This window comes from Alexandromys fortis, unplaced genomic scaffold (genome assembly GCF_014885135.2).
Source record: "Alexandromys fortis isolate MF-2015 unplaced genomic scaffold, M_Fortis_MF-2015_v1.1 scaffold_80, whole genome shotgun sequence".
Taxonomy (NCBI): domain Eukaryota; kingdom Metazoa; phylum Chordata; class Mammalia; order Rodentia; family Cricetidae; genus Alexandromys; species Alexandromys fortis.
In genome coordinates, this window is record NW_026068174.1 from 7,618,369 (window position 1) to 7,629,603 (window position 11,235).

Genomic DNA, 11,235 nt, shown 5'->3' on the forward strand with positions numbered 1-11,235 from the left:
CAGTCAATCTTTTCTGATGTTCAGGTGCAGACCCATGACCTACCCCAAGCTGGCCCAAGTGCCTTGTGAAGTTAGCCATCATGTGGCTAGTCCCACTGAGGAGAGATGAAGACCCAAGGGAGATGTGGTGGACAGGAGGGTACTGTGAAATGTGTGGTCTTGGGGACAGATGATGGAAGGGCAGCAGTGGGTTAAAGTTAACGCCAGACGATGATGCAATCACAGAGTTCAAATTGAGTCAGGTCACTTTAAGAAAGGAGTAGCTGTAATCTGAAGCCTGCTGGACGCTGGGTTGGGAGGCAGCTATTCACTCCTCTGCTTGCTAGAGCCCCCTCAGGGTGCAGGCTGAGAGGGACCTCGGCTGAGAGAGGAGCTGCAGCAGACCACAGGTAAGGCAGCTCCTGGTCTAGCCTGGAGATGACAGATGGGAGAGGACCCCTGGCTTGAGGGACTGGGAGGGGCAGGAGTACCCCAAAGACCAGAAAAGAGGAGTGCAGGTAAGGATACAGTAGCCTCTGCAGTTTAGGGACCAATGTGAGCAGATGAGAGGGAAGAGGGAATTGGGGGACGGAGGGACGGGATGCCCCTATATTATCCCACTGCAACAAAAGGAGAGGCTAGATGGGGTTTTGAATGGAGTTGGGAAACAATGTGGTGGTGGTGGGCAGTGGGAAGTGGGGGAGCCAAGCTCTGGGTTTGGTCTGAACAGTATCCCAAAGGGGCTATCATCCTACAGGCAGGGTTCTCCCTGGACTTGCTTCCTCCAGCAGTGAGCAAGGAAAATGGTCTTCCTGCAGCCCAGCTTGGCTCCACTCACTCATATTGCTGCTTTGCACAGTCAACTGGTGCTGACCTCCCCCCACCCCAGCAAGGAGCAGCTGAGTCCTGCTGGCATGGGATGCCTGCTAGGTCCACTGTCCAGCCCCCACCCATTCTCCGTTACCAAGCGAATGGGAGACAAATGAGGTCATGGCCTCTTGCAAACAATAAGAACCATTTAGCCGAGCTGGTGTGTGGGGTCTGGCTGTCCTGCTGCAGCCTTACCTCCTGAGGAAGCCACAGCAGAGAGTAGTCTGGGTCAAAGAAAAGAGACAGGTTTTCCAAGTGCCAGCCACTGTCTGGACCTTAGCCGCCCATCAGTTCAGCTCCCAGGCTGAGGGGGATGGGTGAAGGCCCAGGAGTTCTGGTCCCAGGGCTGGCTTTTCTGGGGTGTTGGGAGGTGCAGCTATAGGTGTTTCAGGTTCCAAGATTTCAGAAAACAAAACAAAACTGCCCCGGAGGTGAATGGTGTAGCCATGAGCCAGCCAGACTGGACCCCTGGAAATAGTCCTTGGGCCAGTGGAGAGGGAGGTGTCCTCCCCTGCACTGTCCACATGTCCACTGCCGTGTGGCTCGAAGGCTGCTTGGTTCTGGGAGGAGGCGGCAGTGGAGGAGGAGCAACATGTTTGTCTCCCGGCTGGGTTTAATCTGAAACACATGTACTGGCTCCCATTTGTCGTCCCAGCTCAGATTCGAGACCACAACAGCACAGTTTCTGTGCCTCTTGATTTGGGGCAGACCTTGGCTCAGAGGTGGGATCTCGACCCTTTCCCATGTTCTCCCCCACCTGTAGCCCAGGAGTCTGGCTTGGACATCTGCCCTTTGGACAGAATCATAGTCCTGGTGCCCCTGGGTAGCCAACAGCTGCCTACCCAGCCCAGTTATGGCTCCCAGGGCCTTGCATGTGTCCTATGGAGCCACTGCTGCGGTCCCTCACTTTCTGCCCCTCCTGCCACTTCCTTAATTCCTGTGACTTCGGGTGGAGAATTCAGACAGCCTACTAACACCTGTTCCTGCTTATAGCTCCTGGGCCAGCAATGGACCCCTGTGTCTCCCCACGCCTACCAGGTTCCCCACCTCAGTTTCAGTTCTCAGTCTACCCACGTGGTAACAATGACCTGTCACTTAGACCTGGAGGAAATCCAGGAGGTCCCATCTGCAAGTGTATCTCACTTATTTCCTGGATTAGGATGCCAAGGGTGACCATCGCCTCCCTTCTCTTGGTCACTACCCACCCAGAGGGACCAGAGGCTTTCTGTGCATCTCTGATAAATCAGTCTGTTGGGGTTCAGCAGAGGAAGGCTGCTGCCTGTGATGGGTGGGGCTGGGTGGGGCGGGCTCCAGTCTGTATCACTTTCTCTGTTGTGCCAAAGGGTTTTCTCCCTACGAAGCTGGGAGGCAGTACCCCTGGGTGAGAACACAGGGGTCCCTAGAATTCCCACTGGAGATCTGTCATACATGAGGGGTTAGAAAGAGAGAGGCTGGTTCCTGCTGGTGGTGCTGCCGGAAGCAGAGTAAACTCAGAGAGCCTTTCTCATGTTGGGCTCTGGTCGTCTAGTGAATTATTTGACTTAACTTGAAGGACCTCAGCCAACAGGTACAGCCTGCACTCCTAACATTTTAGATCCAGTTTGTTCTGGGAAGTCAGAAAAGTTGGTGATGTGTGTGTGGTGGGGGAGGGCAAGTGTATGTGACAGGATAACGGTGGAAATGAGGGGGTACTTCTGGGGGTGCGTGCTGTAGGATGGGTGGAGGGCATGCCAGGACAGATTGTGGTCTTTTCTTTCCAGGATGAGTTTTTCTGTGGACCTTGTCCCCCACCCCTAGACCTGACTTCAGGGGAGCACAGGAATGATTCGTGAGGACCCACATCCCAGATTTCAATTTTGCCTTGTAGTCCAAGTGCCAGGCCAGAGTCTGGGCAGGGCAGCAGGCAGGCAGGCAGCAGACAGCAGGCAGCAGGCAGGCAGGCAGCAGGCATGCAGGCAGATAGGCAGCAGACAGGCAGGCAGCAAGCGTGCAGGTAGGCAGATAGGCAAGCTCTGGGGTTAAGAGCAGTTTTCATGCTAGTGGGTGGGGGAAGTCGTGGGTCATCAGAAGAGATGCCAGCGGGAGGAACAGCTGAGATCTTCCCAACCTCTGGCTCTGCTAAGGGCTGCTAAGATATTGTCTAGCAGATGTGACTGTGACCTGTGACCTCAGTACTTGGGAAGCAGAGGTAGGAGGATCACACATTCAAGGCCACCCTGAATATAGCAAAACTGTCTCAAAGAAGAATGGTGGGGGGAGGTTATATAATTTAAGCTTCATAACAGCAGGTAAGAACTACAATGCCAGGAGGGATTTTTTCTTTGGATAGCTATGAAGTCAGGGTTAGAGCCCAGGCAGTCTACACCCTCTTAGCTAAGTAAGGAATTGCTCTTGAGATGGAAGAATGGGGCCAAGTCAGGCATGGTGGCACACACCTGGAATTCCAGCACTCAGGAGGCAGATGAAGAGAGTAGCTGCAAGTTCAAGGCTAGCCTGGGCTACATAGGCAATATCCCATCTTTAAAAAGAAGGGGGGGGTGAGGGGCAAATACACAGGACAGAGTGTCTTTATCCTAGGTTTTTGGCCAGAAAACTTTTGGTGGATAGCAGGGCTAGACCAGATGGTCTGTGAGTCTCTGAAGACCTAGGTTCTGCTCCCATGCTGAGACGGGCTCCAAATCCTACCAAAGGAGCCGGCTGTATGCACCCATGGGAAAGCCTTGGTGCGTGTCTGTTCTAGACGAGTTTCTTGGGGCCAGAAGAGCCCTCAGCAGGTCCTCACTACTCTGGTGCTTAGGCTGGAAGGTGGGTCTCCCGACAGGAGCCACAGCTCATGTGCAGTGGCAGGTGCAGTTGGGACAGCAAGCCTCAAGCTGAGAGCCCATTTTGGGGTCAAGAGCTGGAAGGAAAGTGCTCACCCCACTGTGTGGCAGGGCAGGGTGTGGGGGAGGGGAGTCGCTTGCCCTCTTTTTTCTCCTGTAGTTTCAGGATGCAGGCCCTGGTGCTACTCCTCTGGACTGGAGCCCTGCTCGGGTATGGCAGCAGCCAGAATGTCGCCGGCAGCTCTGAGGTCAGTAGGGTGGGCAGGTGTGGGCAGCAGCTGTTCTAGCCCCTCCTCGGCTGGCAGCAGAGGAGCCAGCACAGGACGACAGCGTTGGGTGCAGGGCGGGTTCTGGCCTTCATTCCTCTAGCAGCAAGACAAGTATTTGCCTCACCTTTCCAGGTGTAGAGAAGCCTCTGCTGTATGGAGGAAGTAGGTGTAGGGTCCTGTCACACAAGGGACAAGGCAGTTGGATATATTAGCTATGGCCCTGGGCACTGTGGGTTCTGAGTTTGGGTTAGGGCTTGTCAGGAGAGACAGGGAGAATGTCACAGCAGAACCTAGGTGGACTCAGAAGAGTCCGAAATGGTAAGCAGAGAAGAGTGTGGTATGTGGCCTGAGGAGAGGTTTCTTTGGTGGTGGTGGTGGAGGGGAGGTCTCCTGCAGAGAGACAGAGAGACATAGAGACAGAGTGTTTGTAGGCTAGCCTTAGTTTCTGAAACAGGACCCCTCACTGGCTTGGAACACACCGACTAGTCCAGGCTCAAGGGCCAGCCGCACAGACCTGCCCATTTCTCCTTCCCCAGTGCTGAGATTACAAGCGTGCACCACCTCGCCCAGCCTTTATTGCCTGCCTTCTGGGGATTGAATCCAGGTCCTCATGTTGTCGGGCCAGTACTTTACTGAGCTAGCTCCCCAGCCCGACCAGTTTTATTTTAAAGTAGGCCAGGCTTCCTGCTCTCAGGTCACAGGTCAAGCCTGGCGAGCCTCTTGCCTCTCTCCAGTATAGAGGAGGGCACACACTCATTCCAACTTAGACTAATGGCCCCCAGGGACCAGAGGACAACCCCAAGCAGGAGGCGATGCCATTCACTGTGCCTTCCCACTGGTCCTTGTGTTCTGACCCAGGGCTCTCCAGCCCCTGACAGCACAGGGGAGCCAGTGGAGGAGGAGGACCCCTTCTTCAAGGTTCCTGTAAACAAGCTGGCAGCAGCCGTTTCCAACTTCGGCTATGACCTGTACCGCCTGAGATCCAGTGCCAGCCCAACTGCCAACGTTCTGCTGTCTCCACTCAGTGTGGCCACAGCCCTGTCTGCTCTTTCTCTGGGTGAGTGTCAGCCGAAGGGGGCTGCAGGTGGACCTGAATTTCCCCACCCTGGGCCTCCATGCCTAGGCTGCCAGGGGAGCAAAGGGAAGGTGGGGGCTGCAGTCCTGGCCGCACACAGGCGCACGCGCGCGCGCGCGCGCGCACACACACACACACACACACACATACACACACACACTTCCTACCACTTTAAGAAAGTGACACTCTCCTTGGTTCCGTAAGTGAACCCCTATTGTGTTAGTCATTTACCCAGGATCTAGGGGTACAGCTGCCAGGAGCAGGTTGGGGTTCCTGCTCAGAATGGGTATAGGTAATGATGGACTTCAGGGACTGCATCCCAGCCGTCTCTCTGTAGGTCTGATGGCCTTGGCCTAGTTTAGAGACTTTTCCTAGCAATGTAGTCCTTGATTCCCTGAAACTTTTTGTCCACCTACAATGTCTGCAACATCGGCCTCCTCGGGTTCTCAGAAGACAAAAGATCAGGTATAGAATCTCCCTGTCTGCTGTGGGTCCCCTGGGCAGCTGTGAAGCCCGCCATCCTCTTCTCCTTGGCAGGAGCTGAACAGCGAACAGAGTCTGTCATACACCGGGCTCTTTACTACGACTTGATCAGCAACCCTGACATTCACGGCACCTACAAAGAACTCCTTGCCTCCGTGACTGCCCCTGAGAAGAGCTTCAAGAGTGCTTCCAGAATTGTGTTTGAGAGGAGTCAGTAGCCCACCCCATCCCACCCCTTAAAGTCTATGTCATCCAAACTGGCCCCATGACTTATAGTGCTGCCTCTGCTTTCCAAGTGCAGACACGCGCCATCATGCCTGACACGAGGTTGCTTTTCTGGCCCCGAGTCGCCTGTATGCTCCATGCTGGGCTTCTGTCTAAACAACAGACTGTGTGTGCTCAGGCCAGGCTTGGCAGTAGTGGGCAGGAAGAGGCCTGTGAGACCACAGAGGATCGGAAAGAGGAAATGGGCTGTGGGAGACAGCAGGAGGGTCTGGGGAGGGCAGTAACATGAAGGGGATTGCAATGGGTAGAATCCATTGTTCCCTGTCCAGGGTCTGGGCAAGCCAGCAGATGCCCCAGCAAGTCAGGAGAAGATGCTGGGCAGGAAGCTGGGGTCTGGCATGCTTTCAAAGTGAGGGCGCTGGCTCTACTCTCATACACTAATCTTTGATCTGCTCCCTCTCAAGAACTTCGAGTAAAATCCAGCTTTGTTGCACCTCTGGAGAAGTCTTATGGGACCAGGCCCAGAATCCTCACTGGCAACCCTCGAATAGACCTCCAGGAGATTAACAACTGGGTGCAGGCCCAGATGAAAGGGAAAATCACTCGCTCCACAAGGGAAATGCCCAGTGCCATCAGCATCCTCCTCCTCGGCGTGGCTTACTTCAAGGGTGAGGGCTTCTCGACTTCTCTTCGGCCAAGGGAGGGCAGTGTGAGTGTGTGTGCGTGTGTGTGTGCGTGTGTGTGGTGAACACGACGACGCAGGTGCAAGGCCAGAGGAGGATATGAAAGCCATGTGTGCTTGCCTTTCTGCTTGGCATTTACCACGTGTCTCTGAACTAGGTGGCAGGTGAAATGGCTGAGTGGGGCTGGCCACAGATCTCTGGCTCCGAATCAGACCAGGTTGAATTGTGGCTGTGCCCTGTGAGCACAGAACCCTAAGTTTCTCCTGAGGCGCCTGTCTCCTCAGCTTTCCTGTGACAATTACACAGAGACTTCACACTCTGTACAATATATGAGGTATTGTTCTCACAGCGACCCTGTCCTCCTGAGACCCCACCTGTGCTCAGGAAGCTGCTTCCAGTGACCTGTCAACACTCCTGGAGGCAGCAGTAATGCAGCAGGAGGCCCTTCCACAGGCCTCACAAGAGGTCTGCTTTTTTCAGAAAAGGGCTTGTGGCAGAAACAGTTTGGCTAATTTCCCTCTTAAGACACGACCCTCTTTCCGAGTAGCAGCAAGAGTGGACGCCTAACCTAGAGGGAGGCCCCGGGGCTCCCTGCTCCAAGTACACAGGGGCTAGGAGAGCAGGTATAACCCAGCATATGAAAGGCCACCTTAGACAAAAGGAGCTCGGTGATCCAAGCACAGTGACAACACCCACTTATTTCCACCCGAGTTTCCTTAGGGAAGACAGCCAGCATCTGCGGTCCATTGACCCTGCGGTCAACCCCACACATGCTGGGACCCAGCAGCTCCTGTGTCCATGCTACTGACAGCTCAAAGTCCCCTGGCCGATGGAGACCCAGCCTGGTCCCCTGGCCTTTCCGGTGACAGTGGCTCAGAAGCTCCATATGTTTCCTTCCAGGGCAGTGGGTAACAAAGTTTGACTCGAGAAAGACGACCCTCCAGGATTTTCACTTGGATGAGGACAGGACTGTCAAAGTCCCCATGATGTCAGAACCCAAGGCCATCTTACGATATGGCTTGGATTCTGATCTCAACTGCAAGGTCTGTAGGGATGGGGGGGGGAGAGGCGGAGGGGACGGAGAGGGGCAGGGTGGTATGGAGTGGATGCCACTGACATCGGCCAAGCATCTTAATTTTATTGTGTGACTTTTGCCAAGTTAGTAATGTTCCTTGGCCTTTCCTTTTCCTCCTCTTCCTCTTTTTTCTGGGTTTTCAAGACAGAGCTTCTCTGTGTGTCCCTGGCTGTCCTGGAACTGCCTCTATAGGTGAGGCTGGCCTCGAACTCAGATCCACCTGGTTCTGCCTCCTGAGTGCTGGTATTAAAGGTGTGCACCACCACTGTCTGGTGTCTTTCCTTTTCTTGAAGTGGAGTGAGAAGTAGTTATCAGAACTTACTCTCCAAGAATTTGTTATAAGAATCAAGGTCATAAAAAACAGGTTTTCAAGACCTGGCACCCAGAGCTGGGGATGGTGACAGATACCTGTAATGCCAGCAGTCAGGAGACTGAGGTAGGGTGATCAAGAGCCCAGTCTGTACTTTGAGACCATCTCAAAAACAGAAATGGGGGCTGGAGAGATGGCTCAGCCGTTAAGAGCACTGACTGCTCTTCCAGAGGTCCTGGGTTCAATTCCCAGCAACCACATGGTGGCTCACAACTACCTAAAATGAGATCTGGTGCTCTCTTCTGGCCTACAGGCAGGATACTGTATAAATAAATAAATAAATAAATCTTAAAAAAAAAACAAAACAAAAACAAAAAACAGAAATGGGCTTGAACAATGGCTCAGTGGTTAAGGGCATTGGCTGCTCTCTCTGAGGAGCCAGGTCCTATTCCCCAGCATCTACATGGCAGCTCATGATTGTCTGTAAGTCCAGTTCCAGGGGATCCAGCACCCTCTTCTGGCCTCTGCAGATATCAGACATGTGTGTGGTGCATAGGCAACCACTCATGCACATACAAACAAAGAAACAAAGGCTAGGCACTCACTGGGGAGTACCAGTGGTAAAGTCCTGCCTCGTACGAGCAAAGCACTGGGTTTAATCCTTAGTACAGCCAGAAACAAAACAAAGAAAGAAAAAGACTTGGCACTCAGGTGTTGATTATTTCTTTCCTTTTTTCTTTTTGAAAGGGAGCCTCGTGTAACTCAAGCTGGCCTCAAACTTACTAGCTGAGGATGACCTTGAACTCCTGATCTTCCAAAGGCAGGCATTGTAGGCGTGTGCCACCACCCTGGTTAATGTGGTGCTAGGGATCAACCCACAACTTCACGAAGGTTGGCATGTGCTCTCCTACTGCGCCGTGCCCAACCCAAAGCTGCCTTTTCCTGACAGTGCCTCTTCTTAGAATTAAGAGCCAGATTCCGACAGCTTGTCACAAATGTCACACACTGACATTCCAAAGCTCTCGGTGTTCCTGACTTCTTTCAGTTCTAAGTCAGTAGTTACTAACCCCTTCTAGACTATGGTTTCTTTGGAAATCTGACAGAAGTGCCCGAAACAGTGGGCTATGGTGGCACATTTTAATCCAGCACTGGGGAGGCAGGAGTAGGTGAATCTCTGTACGTTTGAGGCCAGTCTGGTCTATATACAAAGTTCCAGAGCAGCATAATAGAGAGACTTGTCTCAAAAAAAAAAAAAAAAAAGCCTGATACAGTCCAGAGAAATGACATTTCCGTAATATGGTTGCACGGGTTCTGGGAAGCCCTGACAGTGAGAGTTCCATGGCCTTACTTAGGTCAAAGGATCTGTTTTAGTGTTCATTTCTAGTCCAGGGCTCTGTAAATGCTGGCAGGGAGACTCTGGAGGACATTCAACTCCAGCTCCTGAGAACTAGGTCCTGGTTAGTGTTAGCGGCATCCAGAAGAGGGCAACTGAGGAAATGCCCCCAGCAGGCTGGCCTCTGGGCACACTTGTGGCGCATTTTCTTGATTAATGACGGATGCGGGAGGGCCCAGTCCACCATGGGCTGTGCCACTCCTGAACACGTGGTTCTAGCTGGTCTAAACAGGCAGGCTAACGTGCCATGGGGGAGTAAGCCAGAAAGCAATGTTCCACTATGGTCTCTGCGTCAGTTCCTGCCCTGAGTTCCCTTGGTGATGAGTGTGACCTCAAAGTTCTAAGATGCAATAAGCCCTTTCCTTGCCAAGTTGCTTTTGGTATACTTTATCACAGCAATAGAAATCCCAACTAAGATAAACCACACGCTAGAAAATTTTCATCAAATTTCCACTGGTGTTAAGCCGAGGAGAAAACTGCCTATCCCTGAAGGACTGGCAGGCCAGCAAAGGCCAGCTGTTGCCAGGCTGGGGCTGGGGCTGGGGCCCGTGCCAGGAGAGGGAAACAGCTCCTGGATATGGGGTTTCGCCTAGAACCAGCTCACCTGTTCTCTGTTGTTAGATTGCCCAGCTGCCCTTGACCGGACGCATGAGCATCATCTTCTTCCTGCCCCTGAAGGTGACCCAGAACTTGACCATGATAGAGGAGAGCCTCACTTCTGAGTTCATCCATGACATAGATCGAGAACTGAAGACGATAGAAGCCGTGCTGACCATCCCCAAGCTCAAGCTGAGCTACGAAGGGGAAGTCACCAAGTCTCTGCAGGAGATGAGTATGTCTGCAGGACCACTGCCGCGGGGGCTGGAACTGGGCTTCCACCCTGCTGACAGAACTTCTAGGGTGGCCCTGCGCACTCGCTACACTCTGAGGGAGGGGACACAGAACCCCTTTCCCATCAGACTTAGTCCTTGGTCCCCTGAGCACGTCTCAGGCCAGGCCTGTTTCCCTTGCTGGCTCTGCTCTCAGGTAGGGCACTGAGCCTGGGGTGGCTCAGAGCACATTCACACCTCACAGGGCAAAGCGGGGCTCCACTCCTAGCTTGCTTTCTTGAGATTCAGCTTTCACAAGCCAGGATTGTGTGTGTGTGTGTGTGTGTGTGTGTGTGTGTGTGTGTGTGTGCGCGCGTGCACGCGAGGTGGACAAGGAAGGCTTTAATGAAATCTCTCTCAATCTCTACAGAACTACAGTCCTTGTTTGAGTCACCTGACTTCAGCAAGATCACAGGCAAACCTGTCAAGCTCACCCAAGTGGAACACAGGGCTGCTTTTGAGTGGAATGAGGGGGAAGACAGCAGCCCCATCCCAGACCTCCAGCCTGTCCGCCTCACCTTCCCGCTAGACTATCACCTTAACCAACCTTTCATCTTTGTCCTGAGAGACTCAGACACAGGGGCCCTTCTCTTCATAGGCAAAATTCTGGACCCCAGGAGCACTTAGTGCTTCTACTCAGTGTGCTCAAGGAGAAAACCCTAGTGGGATCGCCGATTATACATTCCAGGAAGGCTGCCCTACAGCTTCAATGTATCCTTCGCAATAAAAGAGCTTTTCCTTAGTTTCTGCTACTTTCTTCCTTCTGTTTGAAGCTATATTTAGTATGGAGGAAAACCAGTCGTTATGAATTTACATACTCATAACTGGCTCTGCTCAAGGCCCGCAGAAACTCACCTGTTCCTGTTCTGGGGGGGGCTGGTGAATGAGGAGGACTCGCACCCGCCTCCCAGGAGGGCACCCCCACCCCCACAACTACTGAAGCCTGCTGTGGTGCTGCTCAGCTTTCTCTCACTCTAACACAGGCCTGGGGAAATCCACAGCTGTTTTAGAGGCCCCAGCCCGTGACTGGGCCCTTGCTTTGGGGCCTGTGATGAAGCAGCATTGCAGCTTGTCTGATGACCTGGAAGCAAACAGAAAAGAGGCCAGAGATCCCCTTGGTCGCCCACCTCCCATTAGGCACCCCCCCCCCCCCCCCCCCCCCCCCCCCCCCCCCCTCGCCGC

At 53.4% G+C, this 11,235-nt stretch overlaps 1 protein-coding gene across 1 annotated transcript; it reads left to right on the forward strand.

The window, feature by feature from the left end:
- The first annotated feature begins 245 nt into the window (after positions 1–245).
- On the forward strand, positions 246–10,795 carry Serpinf1 (serpin family F member 1). Its single transcript, XM_050128791.1, has 8 exons — positions 246–389; positions 3,832–3,919; positions 4,799–4,997; positions 5,553–5,708; positions 6,188–6,391; positions 7,307–7,449; positions 9,806–10,016; positions 10,424–10,795. The coding sequence occupies exons 2-8, from the start codon at positions 3,839–3,841 to the stop codon at positions 10,678–10,680; spliced, it is 1,251 nt and encodes a 416-aa protein (XP_049984748.1). The 5' UTR covers positions 246–389; positions 3,832–3,838; the 3' UTR covers positions 10,681–10,795.
- Positions 10,796–11,235: the final 440 nt, after the last annotated feature.